The sequence below is a fragment of the Spermophilus citellus genome, assembly GCF_964194105.1.
Source record: "Spermophilus citellus genome assembly, chromosome: 12".
NCBI classification, from domain to species: Eukaryota; Metazoa; Chordata; class Mammalia; order Rodentia; family Sciuridae; genus Spermophilus; species Spermophilus citellus.
This window is the reverse complement of record NC_138198.1, coordinates 61,658,978-61,683,049: the sequence shown is the minus strand read 5'-3', so window position 1 is coordinate 61,683,049 and position 24,072 is coordinate 61,658,978. Positions and strand designations below refer to the sequence as shown.

The window sequence follows — 24,072 nt, the reverse complement described above, 5'->3', positions numbered from 1 at the left end:
TTTTGACAATATTAATTCTGCCAATCCAAGAACACGAGAGGTATTACCATCTTCTAAGTTCTCCGTCAATTTGTTTTCTTCAGTGATAATATTTACTGCACAGGTCTTTTCCCTCCTTAGTTAGATTTATTCCCAGTATTTTATTTTTTTGAGTCTATTGTGAATGGAATTGTTTTCCTGATTTTTTTTCTCAGCAGAATCATTATTGGAGTATAGAAAAGCTATTGATTTTTGTATGTTGGTCTTATATCCTGATACTTGCCTGAGTTTATTTATCAGAAGACAGATAAATCCACCTAGATACAGTCTTCTGGTGGTGTTTGTTGGGTCTTTTATAGTATCATGTCATTAACAAACAGAAATAACTTGATGACTGCTTTTCCTATTGGTGTTCCTTTAATTTCTTTCTTTCTCTTGCCTGATTTCTCTGCTAGTTCCAAGAACAATATTGAATAAGAATGGTGAGCATGGACATACTTGTTTTGTTCTTTATTGTAGATAAAATGCTTTGTTTTTCTCCATTCATTATGATGATAATTTTTGTTTTTATCATATATAGCCTTTATGAGATTGAGGGGACTTTACATTGCATTAAGCAAAATATCAGTAGCAATAATAGAATTTTAATCCATTATTCCACATATAAAAGGAAGGAATGTAACAATTAATGAACAAATAAAATTGATTACTGGAAATTTTATTATTAAGTTGATATATAATGAAAATTTGCCTAGGGCTTTTCTAGCATAATCTTATAGGAGAAGAGTCAGGTCATGAGCAATTATCTTGCACCTAAAACATGTTTTCTAATTAAGTTTTAACCTTCCAATCTCTAAAAAAAAGTATAGAATTTAGAAACATTGAATGTTATAGACCTCAGCCTAAATGTAAAATTGGCAAATGTATAAAATTAATCATTGAAATAATATTCCAAGTTTCCATATATTTGGAAGGAAATTATAATTTTTCTAAGGTCTCATATTTCATTAACAGAAAATCACTGTAGATTCAATTATTATTAAGGATCTGAGTGTGATGACCAAAAGTGGTAAAAGAATTACCTACCATAGTCAGTGGTGACCATCCTGTATAAATATCACTCCGATGGATGGCTTTACATTTATTAATGATGTTTTTAGAAATATTTTGTAGTGTATGTAAACGTTTTCAGATATTTAGCATAAGAACATCAATGTTGCCTATGTTTGTATTACTATAGTAATAATACTGTTTATTTTCTATATTTACAATATAGAATAGAAAATGTTTTCTAATTGTTTATGTGTTTATGTTTAGTATGAGTAGATTCTGATTTAATAACCACACCTCTGGTTAATTTGTGCCTCCACCAAAGGGAAAAGCATCTGGATGTTTTCATTCACCTCTGCTACATGTATTCCCATTCGGAACAAGGCATTTGTTATATCACTTAAAACTTCATTGTTAGAAAAGTCCTAGTTCTAAAATAATCCTAAATACTCAACAGTAAAGTTTAGGTTTTCATTGGAGTTTCACAAAATGTGATTCAGCTACCTGGCCTTGAAGATATGGCTGGGGTTGTTTTTCTGATGCCTAAATGAACTACTGTGATGCCCTCTGCTTAAGCGCATCCTTGAGTCACTCCTGGATGCTTTGACGAACACACAATGCAACAATTCATTTCTGGCAGTGAACTGAATGGAATACATTAAGCACACATCCTGCATTCTGAACTGCTTTCTGTTTACTTTGAATTGTAATTCAAGGCATTGAGGTCAGGCTCTAAATTGCTGGACATTTTAGCCCCTAGTTTTCTGTTAAATTTTTAGTCCCCTTTGTTCTGTCATGGTGGAAAGTTCCCTGAGATAAGGTGACTCCATGTGTGCGATTTGGGTGTTAGAAAGAGAGCAGTGTGCATGTTTCTCCCTTTCTCAGAGAAACCATGAAAATATGCCTTCTCGTACATGAAGCAGGACTTGAGAGCATGCCAGTACTGTTGCCAGCTTCAGTGAAAAGGGAAAATATAGGAAAAGGAACTAGATATGGTTTTCTTCCAGTTTTAATATGTTTGCCAGTCTAGTGTGTAGAGAGGTAAAAATAAGCACCCAAATATATTCCTTCCATACTCCAAATTCCTTAAGAGTGTTAATCTCCTTCTTTCATAGTTAACCATTTAGTATTTACTTGTCTTCAAATAAACAGAGCTTGGGACTACAGAAAGCAGTGAGTAGTGAATTTAGTAAAGAACAATGGTACTTTGTAAAAGAAGAGAGATTAATACTGTTCTTGCTGGAATATGTATGTGATATACACAGAAAAATTCACAAGTGGATCATGAGGGAGACACAGGTGACATAGAATATGAAAATTTCTTTAATTAAATATCATACTGATGAAAACAACCCCAAATGCAGAATCCTGAATTACTCCAAACAGAAAGCTAAAAAATATAAAAAAAACATCTTGCTAAATAAAAGTAATTTAATTTTAGTTCAATTCAAAATTACTCTGGGCAGCATTAGATAAATTATAAATCAACATTATAATATTATGTTATTAAAAAGATATTTCTTATGAAAAAATCAAACCTGAATATAATCAAGAATCTAGGTTGAATGGCTAAGTTTTCAAGCTACACAATGCTCAGAAAACTAATTAATTGAGACTGGAATTGCAGTGAAAATGTAAGATAAAAAATTCAGAATATAGGACATTTTCAAAACAAAAATTTCTACTTTCATACTAAGAAATGAAAGGGAAAATATAGGTAGGTTAAATGAAACTAATCTCTATATGTGGCATAAAACAAATATTTTAAAATTATGTAAGTCCATCATTTCTAAATACAAAGACCTGGTCAGATCTTTAATCTTCTGTCTCTCCCTCACCTCCCACCCCCAATTATATGGCAGATTTTCACAGAATTAGATTTTCTAAAAATAAAAATCATCTTATGCACCAACTAAGAAAAGGGGATGGGGTGATAAGGTTGAGAGAGCATTAGTTATCTTTGTCTTAAAAACACTAATTTCTTATATATGGGAGGCTGCTGCAGCCAGCAGATCTAGAATGATGATGCTGCAAAGCTTCTGGCCTCGAAGTGCTTTTCAGCCTCACCATATTACCAGATGAGCAAATTATCCTAAGAAACAACATAATTTATGTTTCCAGGTTCCTGTTTCTTGTTAGATATTCGCTGGCATTTTTCCTCTCATCTTACCATAGCCTACATCTTGAACTTTAATTTTGGAACAGGTACAGCAAAACATTTGATGTTTAGTACTAGTTAATAAAATAGGAAAATTGGATGCTACAAATTCTGAACAGTAGCTGGTCACAAAGCTTTCCAAAGTTAACAAAGAAGAGATCCACACTTTTGTTTATCCTAGAAGTTCCTTCAGCTTAGTATTTCAATTTTCATGTTTATGAGATAAATGAGCTAGTTTGAAGTAGCATACATAAAAACATAAACTCTTTGGTTCTAAATTTAAAAAATGAATTATAAGAGAAATCATTTAACATGCAATTCTGTTCTAACTACTTCAAGTGCACTTACACCTATTGGTTCTAAAATTTTTACTTGTACATATAGACCTAGGAACACGGCTTATATAAAATGTAATAGGAGTTTGGGAAATATTTCACCATAAAATATAATAGGACCTGTGAATATAGTTTTCTAAAACCTGTCAATTTATATTATAATCTAGTTAATTTAATTCTATATTGTTTATTTCAAAAATACATATGCTCACACAAAGAGCCAGAACACAGGTACATACACACATACTACTAAGGACATGATGTTGTAGTATTAGTGCAGATTTTTCTTAAGTGATATTCACCCGTAATCCAAAAAAAAAAAAAAAAAATCACATGATGGTCAACATTTTAAAATAAAGAACCAAAATGAGGGTAAGATACCTCCAGCATCATAGGCCCCAATGCATCCTTGTCGATGACGCCTTGCCCTGTAGATGACACATCTGATTTCTGCACTTCGTCTATGTTGGCAGCTGCTGCTTTCTCTGCAACAAACATAAGTATGAATTAAATGGTGGTGCTATTTCAAGGGCAGAGTGACACAGAAATATTTTTATTATAGTGATTTAAAAAAACTCAAATGGGATCAGATATACCTATAAAAGAGAGCACATCCACACTGCCCCTGGACAAGAGAAGCATCTTGAAGTAGAAACTTAAGTAGACGTTACTTAAAAAGTTAAGTAGACGTTAACTTTTCACCTCCAGAACCTGTGGCTCTTTCAGACTGCTAAGAAAATGAGTTTAGAGGTTTCGTGCCAGTCCCTGACAGACACTTTTTCTAGATTATGAAACTGCTATATTCTATGGCACAACTGGTTTCTACTCAAGAGATTCCCCAAACTAGGATAAAGGAGGGTCTGTTATTCAAAATTCAATGGCATAATCTGAGATATATTTGCACACATTTGAAGAAGAAATAACAAAGACCTGCTATGGCTGCCCCCACTTGACTCCACAAGGCCTTCCTTGAGTCTTACTGTTCTACTTTTGCCACATTCACCTTTAAAGTGACTGGGAAGATCTAGTCCCTACCTTATCCAAGGGATTTCATGATTTAAAGCAGAGGGAAGAGGAACCCTGTCCAGCTTTCAGGGAATGTCAACAGCCGCCCTTTGATCTAACAGAGGTGCCTGGCCCATGCTCCTGGACTGAAATTCTAAGGAAGCTTTCAGACCTACATGGCCAGGAGCCATTCTACTATGGATAACACTATTTTATAAAAAAGCTCACAGGAGAGAGATGCATATTTATCAAGATATGTGTAAACTAGTTATTTCTAGAGCACCAAAAGAGTTTAAAGTGCAATAGATATATATCAACAACTTGCTAGAAAAACAATGCACCAATCATTTGTACCTGAATAAATTATATCCTTATTTACACTGCATGTTATCATTGTAATGAAAATGCAAAAAAAAAAAAAAAAACACAAAAAAACTTGTAACTCAATTTAGCACTCATAATCAATCTGCTTTCCTGAGCTTGGTAATGGGCGATGGGGGATTTTATACAATATTTTTAAAATCTGTAAAGTTTAGTTTGTGGAATCTAGAAATAATTAGGAATCATTCAGATTCTCCAAATCTTGTTGCTCCCAAGCTTCCATGACGTATATTTATCAGTGAAAAGGGAAGATGACTTGTGTAATTCAAGTGCAAACTCAGCCACTTAGTAGAAGTACAACTCACAGCAAAACACTTTTAAGGCTTTGGTTTCCCTGTCTCCTTTTGGATGTCAAATTGGATCAAGAACAAAGGGAATGATAGATAAAATACACTTTAAAAACTACAAAAACTTCATACATTTGGTCACAGAACTGTTTTGTATTGTGAGAGCTTAGTAGGAGAAACTGAGCTGTTTGCCTCTGTATATCCTCATAATTGTCTTTCCTGAAAAACTAAGAAAATTTAAAACAAAAAACTATGAAGCTGTTTATAAATCTATTAGGCTACAGTATTTGTATTTACTGCTTCTTTACTGAACTCCATGTGTAATTTCTTTGTAGAACTATCATAAGCAGATTGTACCAAATTTTTCAACTACTCTGCTACCTTCCATATTTACTTCCTTAGATCTAAAAAAATTGTGACTGTCTATAAATAGATATGACTTGTCCAGTAGCATTCATAGCTCAATACCATGCAGACGTGTCAATCCTTAACTTTCTTTTGGCCATTCCCTGGTCCTTCACTACTAGGTCCTGGCCCTCTGTGGGTGTGGACTCGCCCCGATTCCTGAGCCAGTCCTTCCAGAGAAGGAGATATCAAGGTTCTCCAGTGAGAGGACACAGGACTGGCTCAGCTGATTATAGCATGTCTCCTCTTCCCTCCATTTTTTCATGGCCCGAAGATCCAGAATAATAAATGTACAATGGGACATATCTTCTGTCTTTTGGCCAGTTCACCTCTGAGCCAGAAATTTTTCCTCAGGTTCTGCTCACTTTCACATCTGCCAATACAGAGTCAGGACTTAAGCCATCACCTCCCTCACCTAATTCTGGTGGACATTTTTGCTGACAGGCTGGCCTGGACTTTTCTCATATATCACACTGATATTCATGGAGTCCCCCTGGAGGTGAACAGGGCTTGTACCTCTTAAATGGCCTGCATTATGAAGGTCCTTGCATGCCTCAGATTAAAGGCTGCATGAACTTCATCAGTACCAAATCTCAAAATTCATGGTACTGATATTATGAACATATGTGGTCCTGCACATTTTCTTTTTTTTTTTTGTCTTTAGTATGGTGGCAGTCAGTGTGGAGGAGCAAGTCTGTAGCCTTTGCTTTGCATTCTCACCATCTACAGATGTACCATTTTCCTACCAGAAACATCCTTCAGCAGCAGCAGTGATTCTTAAATTGGAATGCTGTATGTGAAAAGACCCCTCCCCAGGGTATCTGCCAGAATTTGCAGTGGGAGCATACACACAGATCAAAGGTTTTCCTTGCATGAGAATCTGATACATTCCTAAGGGGTATCCCCATTCTCCTACCTTCTGCAGTTCTAAAACAACACACTATAAGCCAAATTTCATTAAGTGGGGGGACTATCTGAATCCTCTCAACGGCTAATACTGTCCTTATTTTAGAGTAGGTTCTAACTAAACATTTGGCATGCGACTGACAGACTCTTCACCATCACTAATCCCAGAAATAAGTGAAGTTGAAGGTGGGTGGAAAGAGGAACCATTTTCCCACTATTTGCTTTGCTGGCCCTTCAGAGTACAGGGAGAAGACTGGAACAGGGAAGAGGTGAGCAGAGTCAAGGAACCTGAAGGCTAAGGATTCTTGGGGGAGAACTGGTCTTAAATAACAAATCATTTTGTTTTGACATATTAAGTTTCAAGTTATCTCATCTCTAAGGGCGCCAACTTCCATTCTTCCACTATTACAACTTGTCATTTCATTCCTTTCAAAAAATGAATTTGGACTAGGAGTAAAGCTTGGGGTAGAATGCAAGGCACTAGCTAGGTTCAATCCCCAGTTCTGCCAACAACAAAGAAAAAAAGGAAGGAGGCTAAAGAATGGCCTTAAATTAGGTAATTGCTGGGGGAGAGTGAGAGATAAAGCATCAGCTGCTTATCAAAAGGCAACACTACTGCCATTGGCCCCTAGAAAACCTCAGGGTTGTCCTATGATATTCTGATATCACAATAGTTGTGATTTATTGCTTTCTATAGTGTCTATACTAATGCTACCTTTTAGGATAAAATAGTGTTTGTGATAATCCCCTATTATTGAATCTTTAGAAGATAAATCACTAGACTTGGTGAAGTATTTATATTTTAAGGATCTGATTATGATTCTTAGGACCTAAATTCATCTATTAATATTTTATGTGGAATTTGTAAAACTTAACAGTAAAATAATTCCATCAGACAGATTCCTAAACAATGATAAGTCCTTATGTCTAAGCATTCTAAATATTCTAGCAACATGCTCAAGCAAAGAATTTCATACTTTTATCAGAAGATATATTGAATCAGGACCAATTTGCATTGTATTTCATTATTAGGAATATACAGATCAGGTATAATTTGGGATAAGGACCTAAAAGTTAAATTAGGAGATGATCTATATCTGATAAAACATGTGTTTAGGGGTACTACTGGAAAATCTGGATAAAAATAATTCCCTGAAAATTATTTATAATAAATTACAAATATGCTTTTTCTCTTTTTCAAAGAATGTATCTTTAAATCTTTAAAAGAAAAACAACAACAACAAACAGCATATAAAACATTTAACAGAATGAGCAACCTATCTGAGTAAATGAGGAGGTCCAAGAGTGCTTTGGGTGGGTGCTGAGTACGCAGCCCGTAGAAGTGGAGTATACAGCCCTTGCTGGCTGAAAGCTCACACACTTCAGTCAGGAAGCCAAAACAATTATGAGCAAACCAGATGACAACAGTAATGGGCTAAGCTGCAACAAACAATTTTAATTTCACAAAGCACAGAAAAATGGCTGGACATAGCTGAAAATATTTCATGTGCGTTAAAACTGAGCTGGAGTCCACGGGATATGCAAATAGATGGCAACAAGGAAATGGGTGGAAACGGATGTGTGCCACTGGGTCACTAGGAGATCTCAGCCTAGCCCTGGAAATCAATATTTAGGAATACTGACAAAAATTTCATCTAATCTGGAGCTCTAGTAACCTGACTAAAAATGAAACTATAGGGCTGAGGCTGTAGCTCAGTGTCAGAGCACTTGCCTAGCATGCGTGAGGCACTGGGTTGGATCCTTAGCACCACATATAAATAAACAAATCAAAGCATTCTGTCCATCTACAATTACACACACACACACAAAAGAAACTACAAATATTTTCACAAGATCAATTTGAAATTATATTAGTGGAACATGGAACATGTGACTTGAAAGCAAACTCCAACTGAGTCTATAGATTAATTGCAAGAGGATTCTTAAAAAATATTGCAATTTTTACATATATGAAATTTATGTACATTAAAAGAATGAGGAATTTTCATTACTATGTGAACAAAATAAATATGAGTCAAGGGGTAAGAACTTGGGGCATTTTACTCCTGTTCTCAGAAGAATGTTCAGAATATGAATGTTTTCTAACCAATTTGTTATCTATTTTTCAATTCTGTACTGAATTTGTGCTTTGATCATTTCTCAATATTAAACATAAATCAATAGTACGAAGAGAGAAAACACCCAGAAATATGGCTTTACCAAATTAACTGGAATCTAAATTAAACTGGCACTGAATTGATGCTATTTGGGTACTTTTCATGAAATAATTGCCACTTCTCTTCAATGTTCGGTTAAACCTTGAAATTAAATAGGAGGAAGGGGAAGGTTAGGAGAAGGAAGAAGAGAAGGACTCCTTTGAGAATACACTATTATGTTAACGGGACATATACTGGTATCTTGACAGAGCATTTCAGTAACGAGTATGCTATTTTTATGTTCCAGATAAAAATATGCTTAAATCCTTAGATATATTTATACTTCTGTAAGTACAGCATTACTATACTGAAACACAGTATTTAATATTTTAAAATTAGGCAGTTTTCTCAGTGGTCACAAACTAAATATAGTTTTCTATATTTTGCATCCATTAACCATAAAAATATATTCTGTTACAAAAATATCCTTCAGTAAACTCAACAGTAGAAAGCTAGTCCCAGAGTTTCATATGATCACAACCTTATGAAATTCTCATTATTACAGATGGAACTCTTGAATTGGAGAAAGAGATGCTAAAATTCAATTTTTCAGAGCCTAAGAAAAGATTTCTCCTCTATGTTTTGACTTCATCATGTCTTCCATTATTCTTTTTAGATAAAGAATATGACCTAAGAAAATAATAATGAAAATGATTCTATCCTTTTCTTCATTCCTATTAATTTCTAAAAATCAGAACACAGCTCTTTTTTTTTTTTTTTTTTTTTTTTTTTTTTTTTTTTTTTGAGAGCAGCACACTTTACAAATGCAAAACCCCGAGTGGAGAGACTGTCCAAGGATGCCTGTCTAATCTTTCTCTAACTAGCCTTTCCTCCTGAGTGGCTGCTTCGAGAGCAATCACTCCTGGTCCCCTTCTCCATTTGCCTGCACTCCAGAAATCCAATACCAATTAATTAAAAATTTCCAGTTTCAAAGCAAAGAACAAAACCCCATCTCTTTAGGGACTGTGTTAAGATGAATCATACCACAAACTGGGGGAAAATCATTAATATAATATTCCATATTTTTATAAGTAATTATTATTCATGTTTTCTCTCAGAAAAAAAGGAGAGGTAAATAGGGAAGCATTTGATCTCTATAAATATAAGTGATTTAAAAATACAAGGAAATACTCTTGAAGAAGCTTGATTAAAATGCTTTTTATCACTGGCATACATACGTATAAATTTCAAAGTAAAATTCCAGTTTTTTGGTGAGAACAGCAATAAATCAAAAATTGATCCTAATGAAAAATTACTTTATCTGTAAAAAAGTACATTAGATATTTGTAAATCATAAAGTAGTGTTTTGTTTTTTTAAAGACCTTTATATATTCTTCTAAACTGACTTTCATTTATCACAGAGTTTATTAGGCAACTGCACTGAAAACACAATCTCAGAGTCTTTCCTCAAAACACTAGGAAAACGGAGTCCCATCCCTTCACAGGGGTGGCAGTCATGGCTCAAGGGACAGCCACATGATTTTTCTAACTCTAGCAGAGCAGTGCCAACCACCACCGATTACTCGGAAACCTACATGTGGTTTCATGCCTGCCCATTACAGGGGAAGGGTGATACTGCCATTATGGCAGAAGCTAATATTCTTTCTTTCTTTCCTTCCTCTTTTTGGATCATCTGAAAAGGCTGCAGGAAAGTTGTGGACATTGGCCTATCTTTTTAAAAAAGTCAGAATTCAAACAAATAGCACTCACTCTGTAAAAATGCATCAACTGAAAGAGAATCCACAAGCGATTTACACATACATTAAAACCTCTTTGCACTGCCCATGTTTAGATATCTCTGACATGAAAGCCAATTAAAAGTTTAAGTTATTTTTATGTTTGGTCAAGCATGAAGATAGTTGCTTTTGCTGAGGCTGTGTCACTTAAAACATTAGAATCTCTGACTAAAATGAACCTGATACTTTGTCAAGGTTTTATAATTAATTCCACTGCTTCAAAATTGGGTAAAATCACTCACCCAGAAATCTATCAATTTTTCAGTGGACTGATGTCAAACACAAGTCTAATCATCTCCACAACAAATTTTAAGACTCTACTGGGAATACATCAACAATTGCCATCTTTTTTTGCATTTAGAAACTGGATGGCTTCAGGTGAAATGACTGTCAAACCCCAGCAGCAGTGAGACCCATGCAGAGCAAAGAAGTCACTGAAACAATGACAGGCGGTTTCTGGCCAAGCACTATAGATTAAATATTACAGGAAAAGTTATGTAGCATCTCAAAGGTTCTAGAAGGTAAAATGAGAGAATTATGCATCTGCACCCAACTAAAATTAGAAAAGCTGCCATATGGCTCTGTGAAGCCAGCAGCACATTCTTATTCATTAGGAAGCATTCTGCTAACATAAAAACACAAGGCCCTTCCTGTGCTCTCCAAATGTGTTTATCTTTTCAACATTAATGCACTATATATCATCGAGCTGCTGAAATCTCCTGCCGTGCATATTAAAAATGCGCAGCTGCACTTTCTTTAGTAGTGGGAGGAACCTAAGCCCCAAGTTGCCTCCCTCTCTTTCTGACATTGAGTTCCTTGTTAACAACCATGATTTCCCTTCAGCAACAAGAAACAGCAAAATCAACCAATCTCAAGGCCATCTCCCAGCAGAACAATCTCAAGCTCTGCTTCAGAGAAAGCAACGGACGTAGTTTCATTTTCACCAATGGCAAGACATGACTACTTAAAGAGAAGCAACACTCATGTCACAAGTTTGAAATATGTAGGTCTGCATTTAAAATTAACTTACTACCTTATCAAGAGAGGATGGCCACTAGGAAAGACTCTGGGTGTAAACGGCTGGAAAATGCCTTTGTTCTTTGTAGCGCTAATTCATTCTGCTGTCACCCACGTTTATTTTGTTTAACACTCCACATTTTACCTATCAGTACTGAATTTATTGATAGGTAAAATGAACAGTGGATAATCTTTCATTGTAAACCATGTGAGTATAGAACAATTTGTCCAAAGTCTCCCTTTTAGATAATTTAAGTTTTTACACTTCACAGTTAAAGTCCTGTAGAGACTCAAAGACAGGCCACAAAAAAGAAAACAAGAAATATTTAAAAAGCAGGCATACAGTAAACCACTCAGATAGGAAGAGAACCTTTGGAAACACTGCTTCAGAAGTACTATAAGTTATCTGGGTATGGTGGCACACGCCTGTAATCCCAGCAGCACAGGAGGCTGAGGCAGGAGGATCATGGTTGAAAGCCAACCTCAGTAACTTAGTGAGGTTCTATGCAACTCAGCAAGACCCTGTCTCTAAATCAAGTATTTAAAAGGGGCTGGGGATGTGACTCAGTGGTTAAGCACCCTTGGATTCAATCCCTGGCACCCAAAACAAACAAACCCCCAAAACACAAAAACAGAAGTGCTGTAAGTTAATGAACTGAAAGGCAACAAGTGCATATCATTTAAGTTTGTTTCGGCTGCACTCACTCATTTGATGTGACCATGGTACATTTCTGTATCTTCTACCTCCATGGACTACCGAGAGGTGAGGTCCAAATACGATGAGAACTACTTATTTAGCATAAATTCTAACTCCTTGGGCTTAGATAAGGTTTTAGAAGCTATCTAGATTAGGAAATGAAGGAATCATATTTTTTTTTAAGACTGAACAATGAGAATAAAACTAGATAGAAGGAAAAAATAAAAACAAAAACCAGCGGGTGTAAAGAAATTAAAAATGAGATTAAGTTATGACTCCACGCTAATTCAGAAGATTTGGGGCAGCCTCACAAAAGACAAAATTATATAAATGTTTCATTTCTTTCAAATATACATGGTAAATAAAAAGCAAGGTCAACAAAATTACACTGGAAGAGAACTAACGAACGTCTCTGATAAACAGATTAAATATGAGAGTTATATATAAAAAAGTTGTTTTTAAAATCCTCAAAGAGACTTTGGTTTGAGAAGTATGAATATTTCATCTCCCAAATCCTGTTTATTGGCATAACCAGCCTCATGTCCCAATATTCGTACAGTACGCCTGGCAATATTAATGCCTGGCTGCCCTCTGTCCCTCTCTTTGAAGACTGGTTCTGCTCCAGAAGGTTCATTTCAATTAAGGAATACCCCTTACTCTGTTTTCCTGATGCCCTCTGCCTATCCCCATTCTAACACTCTACTTAATCAGGGTTCCCTTTCACTGCAATGTTGGCTCCTAGGCTATGTGCCTGGCACACAGTAGGTGCTAATTTTTTTTTTTTTATAGTCAGAGTTGAAATACATTCAACGTAGCCAAGATCCAAAGATCACCAATGTCTTTAGAGAAGTTAACTGTTTGAAGAGCTTTACTGCACAGGTAACAAAGGGGAGTAGAGACTTAAAGCTTTTTGGAATCAAATATTAGGTAAAGATAGGATGAGGAAAATGGTCAGCATACATGGGATAAGGGCATCAGGATCATTCCCATGGTGGTTAGGCCACTGGGAAGAGCCTTTAGGAAAGTCATTTAATGTTCTTTCTATACCTGAGAGATGAAGGAAAAGGGGAAAAAACCACACACACTTAAAAACAAACCAATTTATTAATCCAGATTCTCATTTAGGAAGTTATAACCTGCTTCAGATGAAAAAGTAGTTTGGGCATCAAGGGAGTTTTTATCAGACCGGGGATTTTCCCAGTTACTCACAGCTCTTTAGAAAATAAATAAACCTACTGGGGGGGGAGTTCTATAAATTGTCACATTTGCCTGGGGATCTTGTACAAAGAAGAGCTTCATCAGGTTTCGTGTCCCTCCCACACAGTGTGCTGGGAGAAGCCTTGGCCTCTAAGGATAAGGTTACCCCTGAGACAGGAGAGCCATCTAGAAAGTGTGATTAGCTAGAGGAAGGGCTGAAATCCCTTGGAGATGCTGGCAAATTCAACTTTGGATACCCAATTATGGAAATAAGCTGAATGCCATAAAGATATTGAATAACAGTGCAGGGAAGAAGGGCAGAGGGAGGGGGGAAGGATGGGCTGGTGACTATACTTGTATGATCCTTTCTCTCCAACCCTGCCACCAACCTTCACTTTCATCACAGGGCTTCACTCTCAGGCCTCAGCTTCACTGTTCATGGTTAATGTGGCTATGGAAGGAGGGGGGGCATGGGGCGTCCCAGGCATCAAAATCATCCTAGTACCTGACCTTCATCTCTCCCCTGGGGTCATCCTTCTATGCCCAGGAGTCTCTGTGCTCCCCCGTCTTTTTCACTGATGTGCACCTTGCTCTCTGATTCATTTTTATGTTCTACTTCTCAGACCTGCTTATTCTCTACACATGTTTTTCTCCCATCTGGGTTATGTCTTCCTTTCTGTTTCTCTACAGACATAGGACCTGATGCTATTCTAAGGGGATCACTACAAGGAGTTGTGTATCCCTCTCCCTGCCCCACTGTGCTTCTAACAATACCACAGGGAGGTTAAAACTCTCGGCTTCATTTTGCTTACTACCATCTATTCCCAGTCCTCTCATTCAGGCCTCTGCTTGAGCAATCATGGGAGGATCTTTTTTTAAAAAGCAGGTGTTCCCAATTTAAAGTACCTAATGCAAAAATCTGACAATAGAATACAGAAACATCCAATTTAGAGACCTAAAACAAATTATGCTAAATCATATCTGAGTAGAGAAAGCCAAGCATTGATACAATAAGACCTCTACATAAGTATGTGTAATATAGTGGTTCTGGCCAGCCAAGGAAGGTGGGGGAACACTGGGGCTCAGAAGTGGGCACACTCTTTAGGGATCAAGCAACCAGAATTCACCTGAACAAAGGCAGTGACTAGAAGGTGAGTGAAGAGCATCTACCAAGACAAAAGCTCTCTGCAGACAGGACTAGAGAAGACCAGGGTCCAGGGTATCTACTCTCTGGGTGATGAGGCGCATGGTGGGTAGGGGGCCCATTTCTCAAAAAATTTTACAATCCCACACCACCCAAGTCTCTTATAGTCAACAATGTCTAGTACCTAAGAATTTGGTTCGGTCTAGATCAAATCTGCAAGTTTACAACCAAGGCAAAACTAGATAATTTTTAGGCAAATATTTAGGGAGGAAAAGAAGTGGTCATACAAATTAGATCTTGTCTCAAATATCTGAGATCCTTTTCCAGGAAAGAGCTGACACCATCAGGTAGCATCTTAGATGTCCTACACCAAATTTGAGTAAACCTGTTGCAATAAAGGACCTGCTTTGTTTTGAAGGCCAAATATATGCCATGAAAGAGTTTTCAAAAACAAAATTTGCTTACACAACCGAGAGACATCTGATTTGTATTTATAGATTTTTCAATACACATACCCAAACTTAGTCCAATTGTACAAAAGGATTGTTGAATTTAGAGTAGGAGATTAGGTCAAATGGCGAGAAAAAAAGAAAGACTGGGAAGTATTACAAAAATAATCCCCAGATAGATCTTCCCAATTTGCTAAAATATGATGTTTCTTTATGGTTACCAGTGTACCCTAAATTCAGTGGACATTCTAGAAAAAGAGTTTCTGTCAAATCTCCATTCAATAGTTACTTCATTTCAAAATGACAATAGGAGTAGATTTAAATAAATCTTTATAGTCACCTTTTAAATTCCTCCAATGTAAATAGTAATGGCTGTAAATCATCAACTAAACTTCCACAACTATTTGAAGCAGTATGCAATTAAAAATAAAGCAAGGGTCAGCTTTACTCAGAACTGACATGCCTCGACCAGGCAGCAGGAAAGGCGGTGAGGGCCTTGGAAACTGCTGGCACCTGCATGTTTCAAAACCCAGCAAGAATGAAGAGGAGAGATGGACATGATGTGCACACAGAAATCAAAGTGAAATTAACAAAAGCCAAGATTTTCCAAGTTTCCTGAACATGGTAACCTATCTTTTCCGTGATCATATCCTCTTCTTTCCTTATACATGTAGTTCTCCAGCAAGTTTTGCAAATAAAGGGGAAAAATATTGTGATACTCTCAGTAACTTAGTAATTCCTGGGAATTTTATATTGGTTATGTGTTCTCAAATACAAGGACTATACAAGTAATCAAATACATTTGCAAGAAATCAGAATTATCTTATTTAAAGCCTGAAAATTTGTTCTATAATAATATTTATAGTCATGAGAGATAGACATACAAATAATGAACACTCTGGCTATCCAATGGATAAAACAAAAAGAAAAATTCTCAGAAGGTGAATTATGACTATCCATATAGATCATGGAACATACCACAGCTCAGTAGCTAATAATATATACAAAACCCCCTATTTCATAGTAATTAAGTTATCCCTTATCAAATTAACTGGTTTACATAAGCTTAAAATTAGTATTGTTTTTACATATACTAGCCATAAGAGATGTTTACAACACTCTGTAAGCATTCAAATACTAAAATAAAATCATCACAAAATGTGTTTTTCTAACTTACAATCTTAGTCATCTATTTAAGTTTCCAAATGCTAGGTGCTTTAGTATAATACTATCATCAAGACTTCAGAAAAGCTCTATCCAACGGCATTCTGAAACAAGTTTAGCTTTAATGCAGATGGACATTTGGAGTCTAAGAAACCTGTTTTTGGAAATCCTGCCTGCCAGGTGATGATGGCTTACAGGTAAGGCAGATAAAGTGGCTACAGATGACTGATAGGACAGCTGGACAGGCCCAGTTTTCAGAAGACTACAAGAGCAGTAGGCAGCCTTTCTTTACTCTTACTAGATGGGGATGCTCTCCTGGTATTTCTTGTAATTCACCTGCCCCTCAAAGGGGCTAAATGCTCTCTTAGATTTGCTCTTTCAAAATGTACTGTTTGTTGTGGTTTACTGCATCAGTGCACAGTGGGTTTCCCAGAGACTAGAATGGTGGCAGTTGCCAAGGAAAATATTTGGCTGCATATAGGGTTTCCTGAGAGCAAGTTAGTACATGACCTCAATCTTTCCCAAGCTTATCATAATGCCGTAAGGCTGTGCTGATTCAGCAAAGCAATCCATAATCGCTTGCAAAATGCCCCTGCCTCACAGGGATGTTATGAGGCTTAATAAAATAATGCATGTGGAACACTTTGAGCTCTATAGAAGACAGGCGCTGAGTAATAACACTGTTCTGCATTCATAATTACAAGCAGTCTTACAAAGACAAGAATCTAAAGTGACCGGCTCACAAATTACAAATAAACTACAAATAAAGTACTTCAGATAACAATACAAATAACTGTATGATAGAGAAAAATCTGAAATTCTTCAGGTTTAAAAATGGAGAGGACAGACTTCATAAGGCTAAGTCAAAATGAAAAGAAATAGACAAATTTCCACAACAGAAAAGAATATTATATGCCTTTGTGATAAAACAAATTGAATCAGAACCTTGTAAGAAAATATAGTTCATTACAATTATTTTTGAAACATTGCTATTAATGCATTAAATTTAGTAACATTTCTATGGTTTTCCTACCAATAAATTTAAAATTTAAGCCAAAGTCAGTCAAACAATAATGGATTTCTTTGCTTTAGTTATCAAGGATAACACAGAAAACATAAATTTAAACTAACACTGAGATAAAACATGTATATTTTTTCAAATATAATTTTTTTAAAAAAACATTATAATAATGCTGCTTTTTGGCCAACAGTATTTGTCTCATGGATGGAAATGCCCTGACCCTTCTCCCTCCAGACAAGCCCAGCCAGGGGAACATGATGCATTAGAGTGCACTTCAACTGGAGTGTGTCCAATTGAGCAGGCCAGGCTGAGGTAACAACACTGGCTTCTCAGGTGCTACCATCTTTACTGACTCGTGTCTTCTGGCTCAGCAGATGTCATTTCTGTTGGAGAATCTCAAAATTCCAGAAGGTCCACCCAAATCATTTACCATCTACACAGATATCCCTAAAATGTACCATCTGACTTGAATTGGATCTTCTTGTGAGATGGGTCAGTGGAGAAAACAACTAAGACTCCCTTAAGGGCTCACCAGACCAAACACACAGATGGGGCAATGGGGCAAGGAATTTTACTTTCTAATTTCTAACTGCATCAGAGATCTTGATCTCCTCAAAATAAGATTTTACAGGATACTGCAAAGTACCTAAGAAGTTCCTCAGAGGAATATGGAAGAGAAGCAACATAGGGAAATAGCCACCTCCTTATAAGAATTTTCATTCAGAATTTTCTTTTCAAAATAGTAGTTTTTTTTTTTTAAAAGAAATCATGATATTGGGTAGTTGGAAACAAAGACAAAAAGGACAAGCTTTGCCCTCTTTAGGGTTTAACGCAGGTACACTGTTTAAGGTCAAGCCAAGAGCTAAGATGGGGTTAGTGGAATGTCTTTTTGAAGTGTGAGAGACTTACTTAAGAATTGAAAATCTGAAATTTATTGTCATTAGTTTTAGCACGAATTTAAGTATTTTATTTATTTAGCTGAAACACCCAGCTTGTGTAGAGGGTTAAGTTTAGGAAACAGCGTTGATCTGGTTGCTGAATGAATAGAGACTCTATCTAAGAGTTTCACTAAGAATGCTTTCATCAGAGAATGAACATGGCAAGGGCTGATTACTTAACTCAAAATAAACTTCCATCAACACACCAGGAACAATGCATACACCTCAGGATGCTAACGGGGCCTAATTAGTTCTCTGAAGTGTAGCAACTCAAAAGAATTTTGGAAAATAAAAATGTGAAAGCTAATGATCTTTTATATTGCCCTCTCAGGATAAACCAAGTTGCAAGGAAATTAGACTTACAAGTCTCAAAAACTTAGGCTAAGAACAACCTCTACAGAAATAAAAATAATTTGCTAATTTTTCAAAGTTAAACCCAGTTAAGTGGCGGACTTAAAAGAGAAAAACATGCCATCATTGAACTACAAAGGTGTCTACACTAGTTTAGTTACAGGATCCATCCTTTCTAAGAAAATATTGAGTCACTAACTCAGGAACGGAACATTTAAAAACCCATTGGTGACAGATCTTTTCTCTTATTTATCCTAATATGGAAATTGGGAATTTAATTTAAGATCTTGACCTCCTCAAAATAAGATTTTTACGGGATACGTGCAAAGTACCTAAGAAGTTCCTCAGAGGAATATGGAAGAGAAGCAACATAGGGAAATAGCCACCTCCTTATAAGAAGGAAAGTCAAAAGACAGTTGGGAGAAGATGAACAATCAAAGTGACAATGTTATGAAAGAGAAAAATGGGTTAGGAAATCTAAATGTTAGAATTATTTTTGGGAAAGATACTTTGATATGAGAACTAAAAGAGGTAAGTCTACTGAGTTTGCCTCTAAAAGAGAAACTAGTAGATAAATGACTGTGGCACAAGAATATCTGATATCATGGGTCTTTACGAATGCTGACATTGAACTCATTCTACTTTCAAGTTCATGATGTTCAAGTTCAAGTCCTTACAACCCCATGGGTCATTTCCGGAAAACAGAAAATTTTTAATGGAAATTTTTTAAACAAAAATAATTTTACTGTATCTTTTAGGCAAAGAGTGAATGGACAGAGAATATATTCTTGCAATTCTGATTAACTACTATACTGAGTAGATTACCAGAGATAAAATTGCTCTGACTTTGAAACCACTAGGTAGAGATTTGAAACTCAAAGGTCCAAGTGGTCAGTCAGGTAATGCATATTCACTTTGAGACAACACGTGCCAGTTCAAGAGACAGAGCAGGTTCCTGCCCACTCCTCAAACTGCATGGACGCCTCACCCACATTTCCTAGCATTCCTTTTAGAACATCCTGTGGCAAAGGAGCTCCTCAGAGATCAGCCGAAGGTTTCCTCTAACAAGACATAAGCCTTACTTTAAGTCTTCAAGTAATCTAAGACCCACAATGTACCAGGTGTTCTTCCTGTCTTTCAACAGAACCTAAGGAAAGAGAGAAAAGTAGAGAGACAAAGGGGACCGGAGAGATAAACTCAAGTGGGATAAATCTTTACAGAAGTGAAAGGAAACCACAAACATTTTCTGTGAGATTAAGAGAGATAAACTGAAGGGTTTCTAAAGACCAAAGATGATGTGGAGAGTAGACAGAGACTGAAATCAAGCTTCCCTTATATTTCAAAGAACATCTGAAAAACAATTTATTAAGACTTCCTGAACATCAATGACTTTTCCTTTATTATTGTACTTGTTATATTTTGCTTTACTTGTTATTAGCAGTAACAATTCTTCAACAATCTTGAAAAAGTTGTTGGGAGGATGGCTTGCTTTGGGAGGTGCCATAAAAAAAAAACCTGAATTTTGTGCTGCAGTGGACCAGAGAAGAAAAATCCCATCAGAAATAAAGGCATGGTTAGTGGAAGCAGGTGACCTATTATGAAGACAGGTGACCTTTGTCCAGAGTCTCTGAAGATTTGCTCTGTCAGCACGAGCCCACAGGAGCCCCTGGCTTCCAGACTGCCCACACCCCCATGTTTGGATATCCCCAACCCCCACACCAGCCCTTCTGAAACATTGTTCCTGTCCTAAGAGTCTTGACTGGTGCTGCATGGCAAGCAGAGGCTTGAATAGGGAACAGGTCAGGATGGTCTACTAGAGAAACCATGAGATATGTCCCTCTAGACATATCTAAGCCAGGACACAGCTCTCCAGGAATTATATGGATGTGCAGATGGACTGGCCTCAGTAACCTTCTACTCTGTAATAAACATCAGGTGGCTGGGTCCTGCCTTTTAGGGCAAGAAGGCTATTTTGAATATCAATAAAAATAGAGCCCCAGAGGATAGTATCTATTACTTGAAATGACATAGAATAAATTTAGTAATGCTTCTAAAAGAAAGTATATCTTATTTTTAATATCATCTCTCTATATTTGAAAGATAGCTGTATACACCCCATATTTTAAGAACCACTCTAGTTAGAAGCATTGTTAATGATAGGCTTGTAGAACTGCTTCAGGAATCCAATCACAAAAAACTGCATTTTTTTTTAAATGGAAAATACCATACCCAATTAACAGGTTGAAGACTCTCCATATTTGTTTCTTAAGAAAGAATGACAATGTGGGAAGGAAATTGACTCTCAAATTCAATCATACCAGAGTGAGACAAAAATAGTAATTTTTTATTGACAATTTCAGCACTCAAACAATATTGCAAATAAAATGTACTGTTTTTCCTCCAAATCTGACATGAAGGATCTATAAATCAAAATGCCCTTATGTTAAAAGAAAAAACACTTTAAGAAGGTGAACTTAATTTAGGGACAGAAGAATAATCATGTAAATTATGAAAGATTTTGCTTTTCTCCCCCCTTTCCTTTTCCAACCCCATCAGATATAATAAAATAAACATAACACTTGGAATCTTATAAAATGGTGATATATGCACATGACTCCTAATGGAGAAAGACTTAAGAAATCACCACTGTATCAAGCAGCATTCCAGGCCTAAGGAAGGAGAGGAAACAGACTCCCCAAAATGATCCAGGAATTCTGTTGTCTGCCATCACACATTAACTGGGAGGAAAAAGCCATCATGGTGATGAATGTACAGAAAGGGGCAATACACCAGTACTGGCATTATTTATTTCATTTTTATTCCACAAGATGGAACATCTTATTTCCAAATGGACAGGCCCAGCAGGACTCTAACTGTAGTATAGATGATCAAAGTTCTAATATTGGAAGAATAGAATCCAAGTCCACTCGAACTGAAGCCTCTCTTTCCTGGTCAAACAAGTAACTTTTCTGCATGAGCATACTGAATTTGGGCTTTCTTTTGTACAAAATGACAAAAAGGAGATACATAGGCAAAAGTACCTTTCAAACAGGCATAGATATCCATAAGTTTAAGTTTAAATATTTGAAATCTCACAAATTCATTTTTTAGGTGGAATTTTAGATTTTACTTTTTCCTTTCAGAATGCAAGCTGTAACAGACTCTATATGATCTTGTGTACAGCTAGGTACTCTTGGCTCTCAGATCCATTCCTTTACTTTTGGTCAAAATGCAATGAATACTGCAGTGGTCACAGTGATTGTCAGCAAAGTCTATTCTATCTCCAATATATTTTCTGAAATGGGAGAACATACCTTCTTGTCAAGGACAGAGCTGTTGTGTATATAGAAGTTACACTGCACAAATAAGATGGATAGATAAAATGATGAGACAATAGAACATTCACTGTGACAGAAAAATTCTTCATCTGTACACAACAGGATACAAAATGAATGTTCTAAAATAAACTTGGTATCCAATTTTCTGGCTAAATATCAAGAAGTCTTTTTTGGATTTTTATTTTTTTTAGTGACAGGAAAAGCTCCCTTGAAAGTGTACCTCACCTCCTAAAATTGGAATCTGCAAGAAATATTCCCCAATTCCCTCATAACAACTTCTTTCAAATGGCCAGCAAAACCATGGGTGAATAGCTGAGTGGCATGTTTATTTTATCATTCCTCTCCACTGGGAGGCAGTGAAGCTGGGCAAAGATTGGAACCTGAATTCTAGTTCTATTCCTTGGTGGTCTAGATAAGTTTATCATCTAGACCTAAACTATAGGTACCTCTCTGGTAATATGGAGATAACTCAACTTACCCTCAGGTGTGTTGCATGAATGAAACAGCAGTGCCAGGTACAAAGCAAGCACTCTGTACATGGCTCTTCTTGTCACTGTGGCTCTTAATGGAGTGTGGATTACAGATTGGCTGGTATGCAAACTTTTGATAGAGTATCAAGAGGGATCTACATGTTTGGTAGGGTCCAGAGCTTATACAACTAGAGGGAGGGGTCTCTCTTTAATAAAACAAAAATAAATATAAAAGTGAATATTTATAGAATGAGAAAAGAAACAACAGTGAAACATTAAGGAAGCATTAAGGAAGATTCAAATTTCTTCTGGACTTTCCTTAAATAGTTATCTGAAATGCTTGTAAAGAAGTGCTTCTTGGGACTGGGGTTGTGGCTCAGTGGTAGAGTGTCTGCCTATCACACGTGAGGCACTAGGTTCGATCCTCAGAAACAAATAAAAATAAATAAATAAAATAAAGGTATTAAAAAAAAAAAGAAGTGCTTCCTGATTGAAATGTGGCTTCCCTATCTAGAACACTGTACAATCCTCAGCATTAGAGGCCCACTCAAGTAATCAGTCCTGAAATTAAAGCTTCCTTGTTAGCCAAGGTGATTCTGCTTCTGAAAGTGTACAATGTAAATTCTATACTTCCTTCCTTTATTTTATAAGCTCACTTATATATTCTATATATCTTTGCTACCACATTGTTAGATCAAAGGTCCTGATATTCCCATGTGCTGTAACTATAAATGGTCATATAAAATCACTGTTTTAACTGAACTACCCTCTTGGCTCTAGACATCCACTTTCCATCTCATCCTGCGACATAGCATGTGTAGCTTTTTAAGAGTTCTCTTTACCACAATTGCAAATACGCTGTGGTCATATCCTGCTGTGATTCACACACCACACTACAGCCACCTATGAAATGAGTTGCCAAGCAGGACCAGCATTATAGAGGACACCATGGTACCTCTGATTTTATGTTCCTTTTAAGACCCCAGAAAAACGTGAATACCCTGAATACAAGAACATGGTATTTAAAATAAGTGAGAAACTCTTCTCACTAATCAACAAGCACCATAGCATCTGGAGGGGAGAGGATAACCTTTCCTTTTTACTCTTCCCTTCGTAGATACTCCTCAGGTGCCTGGTTAGAACTGCTTAGGTGTGTAGACTGCACAGGAACCTGGATGAGAGGCAATTATACAGTGGAAGTCAGCCTTTGCCTGAAGTCACAGTAAGATTGAAGATTCTTTTTATTATTTTTTTTTTAGTTGTAGTTGGACACAATACCTTTATTTTACTTATTTTTATGTGATGCTGATGATCGAACTCAGTGCCTCGCACATGCTAGGTGAGTGCTTTACTATTGAGTCACAACCCCAGTCCCATGAAGATTCTTAATAAAACCACATGTAACCCAAAATCACCATCAACATTTCTTCTTTTAATGTGTTAAAACTATCCCTAATGACATAGCAGTAACTACTATAAACCTTGACTTTGATTTTGAGTGTGCTGCTCTTGTAATTTCTCTGTGGAACACACAGAAATATTCTGTCATAATAAACACAGGCAAAGTTAAAGGTGTGACCATCATTCTCAGAGGCAGATGATGGGACACAGAAGACCACAGCTTTGGCATGACCCATTGGTTAAGCTTGAATTCTACTTCGTCACCTAACAGTTTGAAGGCCTCAACCTTAGTATTATTTCTTTTCTTTTCTTGTTGATAGACCTTTATTTTATTTATTTATATGCAGTGCTGAGAATTGAACCCAGTGTCTCACACATGCCAGGCAAGTGCACTACCATTGAGCCACAGCACTATTGTTTCAATGGA

General features: G+C 36.4%; 1 protein-coding gene across 1 annotated transcript in view; it reads right to left on the bottom strand.

The window, feature by feature from the left end:
• The window catches only part of LOC308631644 (voltage-dependent T-type calcium channel subunit alpha-1I-like), a 174,668-nt gene that overhangs the window by 58,475 nt on the left and 92,121 nt on the right, over positions 1–24,072 (bottom strand). The window contains 1 exon segment of the mRNA XM_081263025.1: positions 3,904–4,007. Within this exon segment, the coding sequence (XP_081119151.1) occupies positions 3,904–4,007 (104 nt within the window).